General features: G+C 38.4%; 1 protein-coding gene across 2 annotated transcripts in view; it reads left to right on the forward strand.

Moving 5' to 3' along the window:
• Positions 1–18749, forward strand: part of PCDH7 (protocadherin 7) — a 419387-nt gene that overhangs the window by 56625 nt on the left and 344013 nt on the right. The window contains exon 2 of one of the 2 annotated variants that reach the window (XM_063310179.1): positions 10186–11245. The exons of the other annotated variant lie outside the window; for it this stretch is intronic. Coding sequence (XP_063166249.1) covers positions 10186–10263 — 78 coding nt within the window. The 3' untranslated portion in view covers positions 10264–11245. Of the gene's footprint in view, positions 1–10185; positions 11246–18749 lie in introns of those variants that run through there. 2 annotated transcript variants of the gene reach the window in all.

Raw genomic sequence — 18749 nt, forward strand, 5'->3', positions numbered from 1 at the left:
ACAATGTGGATTTAACAATCCACCATTACCATTCCTACACAGATGCTCGTTCAGTCTATTAAAGCATTTGGATGGAAACCTTGATTTTTGGTTCACACATGTTCTGGCTATAGTTCTTTACTTTGCACTTGAGGACAGGCATCCAAATTCCATTCAAATGACTGCTGTCAATCAGCCAAGTTTAAAAATTCCACTTGATCAGAACTTGAAACTCTATGAAAGCCAGCTGGGTGACTTTGGGCCAGTCCCTTTCTCTCAGCCCAACTCACCTCACAGGGTTGCTGTTGTGGGGAAAATAGGAGGAGGAAGGAGTATTAGGTATGTTTCCTGCCTTGAGTTACTTATAAAAAAAATAAAGGCTGGATAGAAAATAAATAAATAAAATAAAATAAAAAAAATTACAGGCATGTCTCATGATGGCTATGGTCACAGAAGCTTAACCTGGTTACTGAAGTTTTCAATTTGCATTGAATTGCTATTTTAACAAATGGCCAAAAACATGGAGCCATAAGGAAATAAAATGTTAAAATTAACCAAGTGTAATGTGATGTGCTACTAATCTTCACCTGCCTACTGGGTGAAGCCAGCAAACATTCATTTTTGTATAAGGCTAAGGCTAGCTCTCCCTGGGTTCTTCCCCCTACCCTGGTGTGTCCATGTGAGAGGTCTCTTGCAGTCTTTCCTGCCGTTCTGGTAACCAAAAGGTAAAAAGAAATAAGCAAGTGTCTATAATGTAGCCTACATGCCTTTGTATTCAGCTGAATGGTTTGTGGCTACAGGTTTTAACCATTTATTGGGAGATAGACCCATCTCCCAAGACATAAACACAATCACACTTTATTTAAAATTATAAAATATATCCCTCTTTTAATTTTAAATATTAAAAAAGCAAATAAGCAATATGGGTAAAGATAAATTTCAAAAAGAAAATGCAATGCTCCAGATAGACCACAAAATGTACTGGTCTGCTACAAAGGCTTTTTGAGCAGGATTTAAATTATCACGGATATCCACAATCTACCACACAATCCTATCTACAGTAAACATTTTTACCTATTCCTACACAAAGAGAAGTAGAAGCTTCAAGTTATCTGGTCTTTTCCCAGATTCTGGGAGATTCCAGATTTTAATTAAAACTGAGGAGGACAATGTTAGTCCAGGGCTTTTCTCGGCTTTCTGTTTTAAAATAGCCCCAAACTTTTCTATATCCAGGAGAGGTGGGTTGGAATAGATGACTGTCTATGTGACAAAGCACATCTTTTCTTCATGAAGATGTAGATTGTGTCTGAGATGAGGGAATGTATATTCAGTGTCTAAGCTGATAGCTTGTGCCAGATACAGCCACAATATTGTGGAAAGTAAATAATGCCTCTTTTAAAAATGAATATGTACTTGTGAACAGAGCAATAATGCAAGAAAGGAAGAGCAATAGAAACATCTGCACATTTGGTTTAAGTTCTAAATATCCAAAGAAAGCTCTAATATTTATGCAAAACGTGAAGTAATTATTTTCATGTAATAATTAAGGGCTGGTTCCTTAGTTGCTTCTGAGCAGAAAAGGTCTATCTGAACATGGCAAACATGGTATTTTAGGTTGTTCAAGATTATCAAGGATATTGGGGGGGGGGGAGGAGAAAAAAAGTCAAGATTTGTTTGTACTGGAGGTTGTGGGCATCTTTAGTGGACAAGAGGGACAAGGTAGACAGGCCTTCATGGGTGGCACACCATAACACAAAGGTGCAAATAATGTCATTTGAGTCAGTTCACATCATTTGCCCAGTGATGTCATGATGCAGGTGGACCTCTGGGTGGAGGCCCTTGTCCCACTAATAGAGTCAAAGGGTATGTATGAGCCATGGGCTTTAGTGAAGGAAGGAAGATGTGATCTCCTCTTCCTGTGCTTTAATGGAAGAAAGGGGAGCTGAACACTCCAGTTCTCTTCTCATCTGCTTCTAACTAACCCAGCATCAAAGGAAAGAAGCACAGGCTGATGAAGAAATCTTTAAATTGAAGACCCAAGGTTATGGGAATCTTGTGCAGGTCTGTTGGGAAGTGGGGAGGGATTTGGATTGCCATCTTTCCCAACTCACTTCTGACAAACCTGCTCCTTAAAAAGGAGCCAGCTTTCTTTGCCCTGCTCTATCAATGGGTTAAGCAAGACTCCCCGTCTTGGTCCCTGCCATAATATGTATTCAGTTTCTGCACTGACAATTTGAAGAAGGGATTGGATCGAGCTGAAAGTGTGAAATGATTAGCATTTATATCTAACCTCCCCTGAAAGCTCCTGTGAAGTTGGCTGTGTTGACCTACTGATTGGCCCAAAGTTAGCCAGTCAATATGCATAACTGAGACTGAACTTGAATACTTGAATTCAGGCTTTGTCCAATGTTCCTTCCTAAGAGGGAGAGATATATATAGAAATATGCCTATAGTATACCTGTGTGTTGAACAACTCAAATGTGTTTACAAATCATCCCTGTTAGATCTAGAAAGAGCTTTTGGTTTCTTTACTTTTCATTGTTTTGTTTGTTTCTTTCTCTTCATCTGACAATTAGTTCAACATTTGGGTACCCAATTTTGAACAAACTTTTTAAAACCTCTGCTTTTATTTCTATCTCATGTTGAATTATACTTTGATGAATTCCTAACTGAAGAAAATGGCTGCAATAAAATGCATCTGTTCTATGATGGCAAGAAACCCTCTTATGGAAGATTCTAATCTATTTATTTTTATGTAATCCAAGCTCTCTAAAGAATATTAAAAGAAAATAAACATGTTGCTCAAGTTTATTGCCTAGGATGGAGTAAAATGGATGTGTGGAATCACAAGTAAGCAAACAGATCTACTCCCAATTGCTGGACATATGAATTGCCTTGGAGGATGTGAGATCTATTTAACCCAGAATTGGCTCCTCAAGTGCTGTTGGCAGTGCCTAGCTACTCATTATGTCCATTATTCTGGAATGGTAGTAAAAGCTGGAGATCAAGACCTGCTTCTTCAAGAATAGTAGGGAACATCCCATGGAGTGGTTGTTCCATTGCTGATAGGCTTTGTTGAGTCTTATGGGCTTTGTTGATTCTTATTATGCCTGATGGACTTTGTTGATAGTTTTATTGATTCTTATGCTGCTGACATTTGGCAGCAAAGAGGCCAAACTAAAGCTGTCTGATTTAAGCGTTCTCTGCACCCCCTCCCCCAGGGCTTTCATTTAGTTAAGAGTGGAAATGTGACACTATCACATCTCTGACTCTTACTCTTCAGATTTTCTGTTGCTAGACCACAGCTTCAGTCCATGCATATCAATGACATAATTGTTTCTGAAGTCCAGAAATGAGGAAGGGCCTCAGGAGGGAATTATAGCCTTCCTAAGGAACACCAAGTTCTTCACTTTTAGAGCATTCTAAGGTTATTTTTACTTGGAGAAGTAGCCTCCAAATATGCCTCATAGGGTATTGGTCTCCCAAAATCCTCATCTATGGTAGGAACCACCATAACATCTAACTTCTTACTTTTTAGAGAAAATCTCATTGAGCTTGAAAACATTATATTTAGAAATGTCAGATCTGCAGGCATATCAATGCTCAGCAACTTGTTCCAGAAGAATCCTACAGCTTTACTCTCTAGCAGAGACATAAAAGGTTTTTCAAATTTTATAATGGATCGGTTCATGAGGATTGATACCACACACATCCAGTTTCTCCTGTCTCTTTCCCATGCAGTCTGTTGACTGTACAAGATTTAGAAGTGCTTGGCTCATTCTATCCTCAGGCCTGGAGAAATGATAATGATTATTCTGGGAATAATTATTCTTGTTGGACTAGTGGAAGCTTGCTTTGAATCCAACAGAGCTTTTTCATTTTTGTCAGTTATCTAAAATGTGGAATAGATAAATGTCACAATGGACAGAACTGTTCCTTCTAGAATAACAGCCTTGGACTTTGGCAGCACTACTGTGAAATAAGAATACTGAATCCAACAATCCATGTGATTAATTTCATATGCCTAGGAGAGTTTTGGATGAGTACATAAATCCCTTCTCTATCTCATGTGAAAACTATTTGCTATATCATAGCCTTCTCACACCTACTATTGACCATATGTGTTGAGACTTCAAATCCCAGAATCTCCAGCAAGTTTATGGTAGACATTTGCTACCTGGCCTGCAGAGATGAATACATTTGGGATTTTGGAATGATGTTACCTTACAGCCAAGGCATCTATTTCCAGCCATGCTTTATATGGCTTTCCTCTGAGAGTATGATGCTGAGTTTGTAGGACAGACTTTTCTTATTGGACATTTTATTAAGAACATTTTGCAAATGATATGGATGCTATCCATAAGAGAATATCCTCCTTAGGCATATTTATCTGCTACTTGCAGTGATTTCATAGTACTTTTTTGAGCATAGCAGCAAGGTGAGTGAGATATCTTAACAGAGAATTCACCCTGATCTAGCTTCAGATGTAGCCAAAGGTATGAGGCTTAGCAGGTAAACAGGTATAACACCCTACCTTAGTTTTAGGTCCTGCATGCCATTTTTTGTTTGTTTGTTTGTTTTGTTTTCCTCTTTGGATACTTAGAAACTATGCGGATATTTTACAGACTAAGGGTATGATTGTAGAGAACTTGGGAATTGGAAGAGTTTGTTCAAAACAAGGATTCCAAGCATTAGAGTAAACATTTGGAAATTCTGTAATGAAACTCAATTGTTGTCTAAGGCTTGTGGGGAGCTGCCTGAAATATTAATACTTCTAATTGGATGAACTTCAAATATCAAAGTCTGGTTACTCAGGGATGGGAAAATAAACTTGGGAGTACAAGGAGGGCAGAAATTATAGAACTACAATGTGGAAAAGGCTCACCTAAATGGCTGGGTGGAGGGTTGAGTCCCTACTTTTAACCCCGAAATGATGATGGCAAGCAATCACACCCCACCATGCTACTTTAATTAGGCTAATTCATGAAAATGGGACCCATCACCTTGTGGGTTGTACCTTGGGGGCAGAGCTTAGTTGGGGAAGATGGGACAAGCTAAGAGCTGACATGTAGGAAGGATGAGGGTGGAGGGGAAGCTGAAACTGAGGCTGAACATTACCTAGATAGTAGCATCTACTCTTTTAACTAAGTAAAGTTACATCTACCTGACCCACCAGATTGGGGTAGTGAGGTATGTTACGGGTCCCCCCCCCCCCAATTAAGGAGGTCTGTCTAGTGGGACCAAGAAGAAGGGTGGTGGCTCCCTCCCTGTGGAATGTCATCCCTGCAGAGATAAGATTGGCCCCCACCTTAATACTCTTCTGAAAGGCCCTGAAGACATTGTTTTGCCAGAGGACCTGAGGATGCCAGGTTGATGCAGAGCCCATTAAATAGTTTGTTTGAATGTATTGTTGCTGACAGGGGGGTGGGGGTGTAGTGGGTTTTGTACCTGGGGTTTTATTTTTGTAAGTTGCCTGGAATCACCATGAGTGAGTTGAGGACCATATAAATCTGAGAAATAAATAAATAAATAAAGTTTCACTGGAGTCAAACTTGCATCATATTCATGTAACTGGATATTATTGGGAACTTTATGGAAGCAGTTTTCCACTAATTTATTCTGGGGTGTCTTTTGGATTTGCCAGTTTAGCCTACAGCCCTAGGATTCCCTGATTCCAGAACCAGATAGACCCAACCATGCTTAGTTTCTGAGCTAATCTCAGCCAGGTGCCCTGTTGCAATAACCCTTTACTAATCAACAATATTTATGGTGTCTTTTCTGTATCTCTGGAATGAATCCTTCATGAAGTTCATTGCTCACTTCATATCAGTTTGCTTAGAGCTGTTCTCACCTTAAGAACTTATTTGTTGGGGTCACCGGAGGCTGTACATTAGTCCCCTTTATCTTGAGAAGCAGAGCGCTGCACAAACAAGGATTCCTCTCTTCTGCTGAAACACCAGTTTTTTTGTGCAAAATGAGAATAGTGGCACAGCTAGAACTTTGGGTCCTTTATTAGTTTGAGGGCTTTAGCAAATGTCTGATATTTTTAGCATCTGTTCAAAATTCTTGTAGCATCTACACCCATTAAAATGCTCCATATTTCGTAGCAATGCATATCCCTCTATATTGTTTTTATTCTTAAGTGTCATAATATCTTTTATTACTGAAGTTTAAGTGGAATGTTTCTTCTTGTCATTGAGCCCAAGTGTCACAAGATTATTTCACACATTAAGCAGTTCTGTGCATTAGAGCTACAGGCAATACTGGGTCCCTTGAACAGTATAGTTGTATGATACATTTTACCCTACTTTTACCTCTCCAGCACTGTTAGGTTCTGACTTAGGGACTTGATGGACCTGGATGGTTTTCTGAATATACTTGGGGAATTTTCAATTTTCTGCCTCTTTTGTTGGCTCTACTTTTGAATCTCTGGCCAATCTGTGGAACCATCTGGGTCGTTGGGAATCTAAGCACCTCTTTCCTCCAACACTGCTGAAATGGCACCTTGATTTATCGGGGGGCATAAAGTGGTGCAGATTGGTAGACAGATGAAGTGGAAACTGAAAAATCAGCAGGATGAATTGGTGTGAAAGAGAATTGGGCCATTCTGCACCAAGCAGCAGTTGTAGTGAAGACAGCTTACCTTACTGCTTCCACTGTGCCTATATGGAATATGCATTCCTTACTGTATAGCATCTCCTTCCTCAGGACATTATGGGAGGGCAAAGAGAACAGTTGGAAGCCTGCTGTCAGCAATACTAATTGTTCTTTGCAAACAGGGAAAATTGGATTTGCCTTGACTTGGACTCTGCTGTTGTGGCAGGTCATAGGAGTTAGAACCTAAGAAACTGTCCTGTTCCTGTGTCTTCTTCTTAGCCTGTTTATCTCAAAGATGTGTATTTGGAGAGATGAGGGCCAGACTGGGACTGGCTTCATGGTTATGGGAAGGGCTTGTTCCCATTTAGTGAGAATATTATTTGATCTTTATTACGAACAGCCATCACTGATGTAATTTTTGGCCAGTCTCTAATCTTCAAATTCTGAGTAAGGCAACAGAGGAGGTGGTAACCTCTCAGCTCCAGATGAATATGGATGGAGCTTATTATCTAGACTAATTTCAATCAGAGATTCATCTGGAATATGGTACAGAGAATGGTATGGTTGCCTTGGTGGATGATCTATGCCAGAAACTAGATGGAGGTAGTGCTACTCTGCTAGTCTTCTTGGACCTCCCAGTGACTTTCAGGATAGCATTGACCATGGTATCTGTCTAGGCCATCTGGTGCTGTTTGGTCTTGGGGACATTGCTTTGCAGTGATTCTGGTCCTTCCTGTTGGGATGCACCTAGAAGGTGGGACTGGAAGTTTGCAGTTTAACATGTAGGTCATTGACTTGTAGTGTTTCACAAAGTTTTGTGTTGTCTCATACAAAGTTTAACACTATGTAAATGAGGGTAAGGGCACTTGGAACTCTAGAAGAGATGCTACCAGCATGCTGATGGAACCCAACTCAATTGCTCCCTACCATAATCCTGTTAAGGGAGAACATGCTAAAATTGAATCCAGGTAAGATAGAGTTGGTTTTGGTAAGGAGAAAGCTGGAGTTGAAACCTGGTTGGATTGGGGTTACATTCCCTCAGAAAGAACAGCTTTGCAGTTTGGAGTTCTTAGATTTGTAAGTGACAGTTCTGGCATGGAGTGTGTTTGCATATTTACCACTATTGCTCCAGCTGTGATCCCTACTGAGTTGGTCAGACCTAGCAGTAAGTTATTCACCATTTGATCACATTCTATCTTGTCTACCGCAACATGTTTATACTAGACTACCACTGAATTTTTTCCAGGAATTACAATTGGTGGAAAACATGGTGGTTAGACTGCTGACTCATGTATGGTATGGAGATCATATGATTTCTGGTAGTAAATGATATATGAGATAGCAATTGCCTACTGATACAACTTAAAGTTTTTGCGTTGACTTTGAAGCCCTAAATACTTACAGTCCTAATTATTTGGGGGCTGCATCTCTCACTGTGAACCTTAGATCAGCAGGAGAAGCTTTTTTGAAGTCCACCACTCTTGATCTTGAGAAAGTCTATATGTTTGCTAAGAGTTGACACTGAATAGGTGGCACATCATCCCTCCCTCCCTCCCTCCCTCCCTCTTCCAGAAGCTCATTTATCTGGTATAAAGGAAAATGCCTTTTGCTGTGTTATCCTGGTATACAGAATGCACTCCCCAAGGAGGTATGCTCCCATTTTTTTTTTAGAAAAGTGGGGAAAATCCATCTCTTACTTAAAAAAAACCCTCTTGATTTTAATCATACTTTTCCATTTAGTTTTGCAGTTGGTACTTGTAATTACCTTAAGTAATATTAAGTATCAGAAAGACAGAAAGGTAGCATATCTGATAAATGAATGCATAAACAAAAAAAGGAATATAGCCCATGGGCTGGCTTCATACAAACATGATAAATATCAAGCAAAAGTTATGCTTGGCACACTCCAATTTAGTGCAGTGTTTGAGTTGTGCCAAAGTATAAGTTAGTTTTGCTTGATATGTCACTTGAATCAGTAATAAATTATGGCTTAATTTGGAACAGGAAGCCTAGTGACTCAAGCCATAAATTAGGATCAGGGAAAAGAGATTCAAGTCCAGTCTTACCATGGAAACCATTTACCCTCAGCTCAACCTACCTTGCAGGTAAATGTTGTAGAGAAAAAGGCAATAATTTTTTTAAAAAAATTAAAAAAGAGGAGGGGGTACTTGAGTTCCAGGAGGAAAGGCAAGTTATAAATCTTAGCAATTAAATAAGGGAAAAAAGTGGTTGGTTATTAGCTGGTGATGTGACTTCACAAGATGTGTTAGTGGATGGGAAAGATGCATTCATTTGTTGCTTTGTTTATTTTTTATGGTGCCTTTGAGTCAGTCTTGACACCTGATGATTGCCTGGACAAGTCCATGCAGTTTTCTTTAGTTTGGCATTGCCTTCTTCCTAGAGCTAAGAAAGGGAGTGACTGACCCAAATGAACTTGCAACAGCTTATGCCTTTTAATGACATTTGTTAGTCAGAAAAGCTGCTTCTAGACACCCCTTTGACTAGCCCAATGTCACCCAGCTGGAATTCATGCCAAAGGCAGGACTATAACTCATAATCTCCTAGTTCCTAGCCTGCTGCCTTTAACCATTATACCAAATTGTCTCTCTATATATATTTTTTAGTTTTTTTCTTTCTTTCTTTCTTTCTTTCTTTCTTTCTTTCTTTCTTTCTTTCTTTCTTTCTTTTATTTTTCTGGCTTGCTTTTCTGCCCTCTAAAACTCTAGCTAAGTCATGAAAATGCAGAGCAACAGCAGGTTTTCAAAACGGAGATAGAATACAGGAATTTTGAAGGACATCTTAGATAAATGTGCAAATTCTGGTCATTTGCAAGACATTCTGCCTTATGAAATGTACCCCAGCTGAAACAAAACTTCACAGAAAGTTTCAATGCAGTAGTAGACATGATGGAAAATAAATATTTAGCCCTGCAGGCAAAATTCCCATTCTGTCTGTTCAACATCTCTCCCACTAACATCTAGGAAATGTCACTTGATGGTGTTTTTTTCTATCTGCAGTCCGTTCCATGGACTACTGCTGTCAAGGTTCATGTGAAGAAAAGTTGTATAACAAATTTACTGCTATACCATTTCTTTTGATTCTCTGGATGTTACAGGGAAGAGGCAGAGCAGTTAAATTTTTAGCACCAGATAAAAAAAATTATTTATGCTTAACAGTGCATTCACTCTGCAATGCATTTCATATGACCTCTTTATTCTCATGTTAAATTTCACTTTCTGAGACACCTGATAATTTAGTAATTAAATGCAACTTCTTTTCCCTTTCAGGACAATAAATCCACATTTTTAAGGACTAAATAAAATTCAAAAACACACATACAGCCCATACAAAGCATCCCAGGAAAAGAAGGTGAAATTCAGTACATTACTAACTAAATAAACCTGTTCTGTTTTAAGTTGTCATTCTTGAACTGAATTCCCTGCAATATTATGTCTGTGTATAATCAAATCTAATGGAGGGTTATTGGATTTAAGGGTGCGGAGAAGTGAATCTCTCCTTAAAAAAGAATACAATTTTGTGGTAGGTACAGGTTAGCCAAACCCTGCTCACATCCCGGTAAGCAGACATATATTTTTGTATTTTTTATAGGTGGAAACAGTGCAGACCACGCAGTCCCCTGGCCACATTGAGGAATCGTGTAAAATGAATGTATGTGCTCGTAAGTGAAATACTCATGAATGGATTTCCAACTCTTAGCCTATGTTGGATCATAAAAAGACGTGACCTCTGATCATCAGTGTTATTTATGAAATCGATTCCCAAGAGGCGGGGGTCACTGCAAAACTGAAAACACATTTAAAGCAAGAGCTTCTTATTTTTCCAAATGACTTCTGAATCATTCTTATTTTTTTAAGGGAAAAAAAAGATATGTGCAAATGAGTTATTAACCATTGACTATTGTGATGGTGGTATTTTTCAGAAGAGTAAGGATCTGATTTAAGAGAAATGAAGGGATGTGAGAAAGGTTTTGTCCAAGAAAAGGGTCAGCTGTGGATGGACAGGATCACCATACAGAATCACATTCCATCCTACATAGGACCATAGACTGGAGAACAAGCTTGATCTCCCCCTTCGATCTGCCTGAGAAGACTGGAACACTGACAAAGAAATTCATTAGAGATTTAATTAGTAAAATAAATGTCTCTTAATTTATTGGAAGAATTGGAGGATGGTGGTAATATCAAAATGCTTGAGTAAGAAATTAAGTATGCTAAGTAGGCAAAAGATTATTATTATTGTTATTATTGTTATTATTTTAAAAGAAAGCTCTAAGCATTTGCTAGGTCAACAAAGAACATGGTATCTATACCTCAGAACTGATTCTTTGAAATCAGAAGAAAACCCAGCATTTATAATTGTGGATGGAAAGGTATGGATTGGGCCTCTCCGTTTGCTGAATCATTGCATGAAAAGAGAGAATAAGAGGACTTTATGGCAGTTAAAACATAAATTGTCCAGCCGGGAAGCTGAAATATCACAAAGTGGTCTGCTATGATCTATGTATTTTAAAACATGTTATTATTAAGTCTTGGTTTATTTATAATGTTAGGAAGATTATTGGGGTGGAATTAAAAAAAATATATTTCCCCATTGAAAGTACCTGTCAAAAGGAAAGGATTTCTGTTTAATTAAAAGGGAGTCTGTATGATATGGGCAAGCCCTTTACGTATCTAGTCCCTCTTAAACTTAATAGGTTATCCTTGTGTATGTGTGTATGCATACACACATGCATTTGTAGCTAAGGTGTTAAACAATCAAACATGAAAGAAGAAGGCTTGGAACCAGATAAAAGATGCAGAATGGAAGCTGACTCCACCTTCCCACAAGAGAGGGGTGGGGGGGATTTGTGGGTTGGGGTAAGCCATGCAGATAAGAGGGAAAGGAGAATTCCTCAAATTGGGAAAAAAAACCACCTTCCTTTTTCTTCTCCCACATCAAAGGGCTGCCACTGCTTCATTTTCATGATCCTTTTTTCCTTCCACAAAGTTTCCTAATGCTCAAGAAAGATGGTCCAGAAGCCCTGGGAGAACTTCCCCAGCTCCATTCTATTGTCTCCCTCATGAGATCCAGGCTAGTGTTTTGCAGTAGGATGGAGAGGAGCTGTTTTCTCTTCCCCTTTTCCCATTTGCCTTTACATCAGCACCTAAATGCCTCAGTATTGTCCTGTGATCACCCAAGAGTAGTCTCCTCACATTCCTGGGTCAGGACTGAAACATTCTCATGCCAAGCCTTCAGCATTTTGGAAAACAGCCAGTATTTCTTCCGTAAGCCAATATAGAACCACAGAGTTTAAAGCTGATTTCTTTCCCCTTTTCTTTTGCTGGAGTGTTCATGCGACCAAGTCAGATTTGATAGAATCATGGGGAGATGCCTGTATCCTAAGTGGGAGGGAGAGAAGATAATACACTGGCTTGTACGATCAGCCAGTCAGTTCCTTCAAAATTTTCCATCCTCGACTAATGACAATGCATTTTGATAGCCAGCTTGGACAGCCTGTCACCATTTTAACAAGCTATTATTTTGACAGAGGAGGGATTATGTTTTGCTAAAAGTCCCTTTCTTTAGTGAGGAAAAAAAAATCAACATCAGCATGAGAGAAGCAGGGGAATTCTATTTGTTATAAAATCTTTAAGGTTTTTTAAAAGTTTGCTTTGTTTGTTTTAAACTTTCTGCTTGACCCGTAAGCTGTAAACTGTAAATTTCCCTATTCAAATAGGTGCTTTATATCTGTTATATTTATATGAAAAGATTATGTTGCATTCATTTATACAATGTAAACTTAAACAATCACTTGACTTCACAGTATGCCTTTCCTAATACACAAAATTCAGTGTTAAAGACAATGCTTCAATTCAATAAAATAAGCATTGTCTTCCGACTGATTCCAATGAGGAGTCAAAGCATATAGTTGTGAAAACAATGTTTGCTTTATCATATCATTCTGGTTTAATGGTTATGCATTTCTCCCTTTTGTATCAAATCATACATACCTTATTTAAAATAAAATGGAACTAGTGATCTGCCCACTTTCAGTAAACATTCTCAGGTGTGAAAGCTATGATACAATAGAGGTTTTAAACTCCCTATTGTATTAAGATTGTATAAGCAAATGACAAAGTCTGTATACTTCTACTGTATTGGTTTTTTTGTTGACAAAATCAATAAGTAACATTAAACATTTTAAGCATCTACTTCTTCATTTTTATTTTATTTTGAGTTGTATCAACATTCTCTGCTCATATTTCCTTCACATTACCTTGAAAAAGTTTTCAGAATGCGTTGATAGGGTAAGACACAAAGGCTTTCAATATTGCTTACTAAACTACCCCATTTTACATTTATCTCATTCCAGGGAAAATAATTGAGGTGAAGAGACAGGAAAAGAAAGAGCGAGTTCATGCAAACAGGCCTTGGTTTCCATATATTACCATTTTTTCTGCTAGCAGAAGCTCTTTTGAGGTCATCTCATAATAGAGTTCATGTAAGGGATGTGAATTAATTTTGCAAAGAGGGAAAAATGAATCCCAGTGAAGTCCATTCAATATCATATTCATTTATAGTAAAAATAATGTCAGCTCTTTGGGGAGTTCCATTTAGACTTTTTTTTTAATTGTATGATGATGACGATTTTTGATGAGATTACAGGAACTGAGTTTGGAGATTGCCCTTAGTGGCTACTGTTCCATAAAGCCAAATGCTTATGGTGTGGTCAGGAGAGAATAGATGGTTTTCATAGAATGCTATCAGAATTATGTCTAAGGCAGCTTAGGAGAGGGAATTCTGGTGTCAAGATGGATGCAAAAATTACTGTTTCAGGAAACACCAAAACAGTCCTTTTTCCCCCTCCTGCGCCAATCTACACCAGTCCTGGGGAGATCCAGTTATTTGCTAGAATAGGCAGTGATTCATGGTGTGCCAGATGCAGTGCAGTCTCAAAATAGTGAATTTTGCACATCTCCAACAGTTTCCAAAGAGTATGGTTTTTAGTGCATGACAAGAAACAAAAACAGTTTTTACCAAACAGATGAACTCAAATGAATGCATAATGAAACAAGTGCAAGCATAATGAATAAATAACAGAACAAATAATGGAAACAGAACAATGGAAACGAACAGAGAAACAAGATAAATACATTTATTTATTTATTTGTCTATTTATTTATTTTAATTTCTATAGCCGCCCATCTGAACCAAGTGACTCATATACCCCATTCTTTCTTACAGTGAAGACTACTATGTTTTAATTTAGGCATGTTTCAATTTGGGGACATGTGGAAGCATTCCAGATGCTTTTCCCCTACCAGTATTTCCAGCTTCTTTTCTTTGCCATTGAGAGGTAGTTTAGTGTAGTGGGTAAGAAACCAGGCTAGAAACTGGGAGACTGAGAGTTCTAGTCTTGCCTTAGGCACCAAGCCAGCTGGGTGACCTTGGGCCAGTCACTCTCTCTCAGCCCTGGAAAGAAAATGGCAAGGACAAACCACTTCCAAACATCTTGCCAAGAAAACTGCAGGGACTTGTCCAGGCACTTGCCAGGAGTCAACACTGACCCAAAGGCACCCAAAAATGAAATAAAGCACCCTTGCCATTGAATTGTATATATTGTTTTCACATTGCAAATCCAAATAATGCCCAGTGCACAACACTTAATAAAATGCATCCCTCTAGCAGAAAAAGCACCTGTAAACAATGTAAATGATAAAGATATCTTCAGTTGACATAGACTCCTGGTGATTGCATTCACTTGACTTTTTTTTTTTTCAGCATTGATTTGCAGCTACCTTCTTCCAAGATGGTTTTTCCACTTGCCAGTCTTGCCAGCCTGGGAATACCATTCAAGTACTATCATAATGGACTCAGTTAGCTTTAGAGATTCAGCCAAGATCTCCAAGATGTTGCCACCTCTTGAGTCTAAGCATTCTAAACTATTGTGAGGTTTTAGTTCCTCAAATCAAAATATTCAAAATATTTGAAATGAATGGCTATCAGTTTTCTGCAGGACTCATTTGCAGCCTTCCTCATCTATATGTTTCCAAGAAAATTTAGTCAACCAGAGTTCTTGCCACTGGCTTTGTACCTTGGCCACTAGGACTTAGAAGAATCAGCCCTACTCCTTTGGCAATAAAGACCCCACTTTTAGCCATCCCTACTATCCAGGACCTACTTACCATGAGTACTTAGCTCCACTCCTAAATCTCAGGTTATGAAACCAAAGTTAACTGATCACTCAATGATTCCATCCATTAAGCAGTGTCACCTAATGGCTCTAAAATGTGTGCATTCTCTGTTGAAGCACCTGCCCTCTTGATCACTATTCCCCCCCCACCACCACAAAGATATTTCTGCCTGCACCCTGGCCATGTTCAAAAAAGCTCTTGGGTAGAGTCAGTGTTGGGTCCTGCGTGTTCGATTGTCATTAATGATTGCTTGCTTATGGCATCATTTGTTTAACTGTATTCTATGATTGACTTTATTGTGTACCACCCAGAGTCTTTGTAGATTTGGGCAGCCTTATACATTTGTAAAATAAACAACCAAATAATTCTGTCCTCTTTCTGATTGTTTATTAAAGATGACCACACTTGATTATGGGTAGGCAGAGAAGAATTCATCCAGCAAGCATTGAACATTTTCTGAAGTTTGCTGTGACCAAAATGGCGATTGTAACACATTTCTCCATCTCAGAGGGTTTTGTGATTTCAGTATATGGGTCCACACACTCACACACACACATTTTCTGGAAGTTTATGACTACGTGAGAAGATAATCAGAATAACTTAATATAACAATGATTCTACTAGAAATGAATATAGAACCAGACCTTAAAGGTAGGCCTGGTTTATACATGCTTGTTCATCATGCTCATCTTTTGCAATAATTTCATTTCTTATTATTATTAGGGATATATTGAAATGATGCATTAGAAGTGCATGGATCATGCCAGTATAGTTATCTGGGAATCTGAATTGGCTGTAGAAGCCTCTTGTGTGTACATTTCAGGTTTACTTTTTATTTATTTAGTGAAAACATCCACAGTGGAAATAAAGTCCAAGGAACATGGCTTTTCATCAGAATTCATAGTGTTTGCTCACACTGCATCCTGATGGAATAATGATTTCTAACAACTCAGTAATCAAATTCCAGTGAAATATATTGCACTTGGCAGAAATTCAGATAATGTTTGAATGCAGCATCTTGTAGCATCAGCTATGGAAGGATTAATTCGTTGACATTTAGTGATAATGATCATACCACAAAGAGCCATGATTCAGTGGATTTAAAACTTTCTCCTGCCTAAACCTATACAGATTTACCTGGGAAGAAATCTCACTGCAATTGCTGAAATGTATTTCTGACTAATTAAGGGTAGAATTGAACTGGAAGATTCTGAAGGGCCTCTTTCAACTAGAGGCAATCTTGTAATCTAATCTGGCTTGATAAATTCTCCTGAATATTATTGATGCTGATACTCAAGCCCTGAAGATTCATGGCTGAATGTTTGCCTTTTTTTTTTACTTGTATGTTGTCTTCTTTGCCATCTCTAAACATTCCAACCCTAAGTACTTGGAGATCTGAGGCTAACATGTTGGGAGAACACATGATCAAGTGCTTTAGCTCCATCCTAATCCAGAATTGCCGTTCACTGTATTAACACTAGCAATCCTTTGATTAATGCAGAATTCTTACTACCATCCCTTTTCCTTCTCAGAATCTGTCCCTAGCAGTGGCATCTTAAAGGTCTGTTGACTCAGTGCTACTTTTTGCACATCCAGTGTTTAGCAGATAACTATCTCATGAAGAATAAAACTCCTTTTTGTCTCCTGTTACCACCTCAATAGGGAAAGGTCAACAAAACAGCAGGAGATCAAATGAACAACAGTGTGTTCTTCCCAGCACTTTCAGGACACTGTGAATTTCACAATTTACAACAGAGAGATGGAAGATTTAAAAAAAAAAAAAAAAAACATGAGACCCTTTCCTCTTTGCCTCCTACTGCCAGTTGATTGTTGGATAATGTCTACTTTTCTCTGTCTGATGGGAACAAGCAACAGCTTGCCTGTACAACTAGTGGAATTCTAATTTTCTTCGGTATTGTTGGATGGAAAAAAATACATACTGTAAATATATGGGTCAGATGGTGTAAGACTTTTTGTTCTATAAATGAGCAGTCTTGGCTGCCTGCAAGTACACAGTTACCTGGATAAGATAGCTTGAATGAAATTATTGCAGAAACTCATGAAGTTAACCAAGGAGGATGGATTTCTAGGCTAGCCTTTATCACTTCAGATTGTAGAGCAATGCCCAAAGTAAACAACATATTTAAATTATATAAAATTAACATGCAATAGCTGCAATAAAAGACAGACCTTTTTTTAAAAAAAAATCAGTCATACCCAAATTACAAAACTCACTCAGAATTTATGCTGTTAAAATGTCCAGATAAAAGTAAAACTTCAAGTTGGGGGATTGTCCAGATATAAATGCAAGGGCATTTTCAACTTGGGTACCTCCTCAGAGAATCTCATCTTATTTGGATTAAATATTCCATTTCCAACAAGGAACCAAAAGTAAGCAGAGCATTTGTAGAGTAAGATTTAATGGTTGGTTCACAGACTGATGAGAATTCAGCAGAAGCACTTCTAAACTCTCCCAAGATCAGTGAAAATAAATTCACAGGAAACCCTAGGAACTAAGGAAATTAAGGAAAGCAACTAAGTAAGTCTTTACCTTAATGTATTGGGGAATAAATTGGCCCTGAACTGGAAGTAGATTAGTTGCTAAAATTCTTGTAGCTCTATCAGGTTCATCTCAGTAAATCTTGCTGCTGTGAGAAATTTGCTTAAAAGAGGAGCTTTGGGTTGAATCAGCTGCCAGGAGTCTGATTTTCTGGGGGTGGAGTGGGTTTTTTTCAGAATTTTTAATGGGCAAGCTAGGTTCTTAAGCACCTTCAAGGTTCAAGGCACCCATTTTGCTCCTCAGCCTCTTCCCAAAAGGATAAGGTGCCCAAATTTGGGGCTCTCTCACTCCAGGGGGCTGGAGGCCTGCAAATGGATATTGGAGAGCCAGATTTAGGATCTGTAATTTTTCCACCTGATGTACAGGAAAGGATAAACCCTCTATTTATAAAGCAAGAGCTTTTTTTACAGTGTATGGATAAAAAAATCATGCCAGCACAATATTCCAAGCAAGGAATACATTGCACTCACAATGCACTCTTTTCCTTCTCCGTCTCCTTCATATTTTAATATTAAATATAAGTATGTGCACAAGTAGGCTTTTTCAGTTTTTTTGAGAACGTTTCCCTTCAAATAAACTGTGTGTGTGTGTGTGTGTGTGTGTCACAGACTGTCCCCCTCTCCCCCATTACTGATGTCCAAAATTGAATGGCATTAAGGAATGTGTATTTAAATACAAGCATATGAGACATTGATGTGATACGTGATGTGTGCAATCATTACTAGGGCATTTGAGAGATTAATTTAACCCATTCTTCTGCTGCTAGAGTTCTTGCTGCTGGGATCTTCCACTGGTATTTGCTTTATTTTGCATGTGTGATTTCACAAAGCAAATCGGGGCTTCAAAGGAGTGATTATCATCAGTACTGTATCTGTCTGTGTACAAGTGTTTGACTCACTCTCTTCCTGCTGTGGTTCCAATCATTACCATTCCTCTCACAAGCTGTTACTTGCATTTTTTTTTAAATGTGCTTATGAAATGCGGCACAATTAACATTTAACTCTAATACCCAGTGATTCTATTACACCAACATCAAGTTTTGAAGCACAGCTTTTCTTATATATTTTTTTTTCATAAATACTAAATGTAGAAATTAGCACTGTAGCCTCCTAGCCTGTATGTTTGGAAGAGTACCATGTAGGCCCTGATTCTCAGTTGAATAAAAAGAGCTTTGAAAGTCTGTTTTGGATGATAGCAACACTCTTTTGGCTGTGGTGCTCTAGTTTGCAAGCTGCTGATGTAAAGATTTGAAAACAAGATGTAATAAACAGTGTTTCACATCTGGGTTTGAATGAGAGGGTATCAGAGGAAATATTAAGAAAGGAGTACTGGAAGGATCATGGGATGATGAGGTGGGTTTGAGGTGGGAATTGGCAGTTGAAAAAAGAAAAATGGAAGGGAGGAAGATGGAATTAGCA

The sequence above is a fragment of the Candoia aspera genome, chromosome 8 (assembly GCF_035149785.1).
Source record: "Candoia aspera isolate rCanAsp1 chromosome 8, rCanAsp1.hap2, whole genome shotgun sequence".
NCBI lineage: Eukaryota > Metazoa > Chordata > Lepidosauria > Squamata > Boidae > Candoia > Candoia aspera.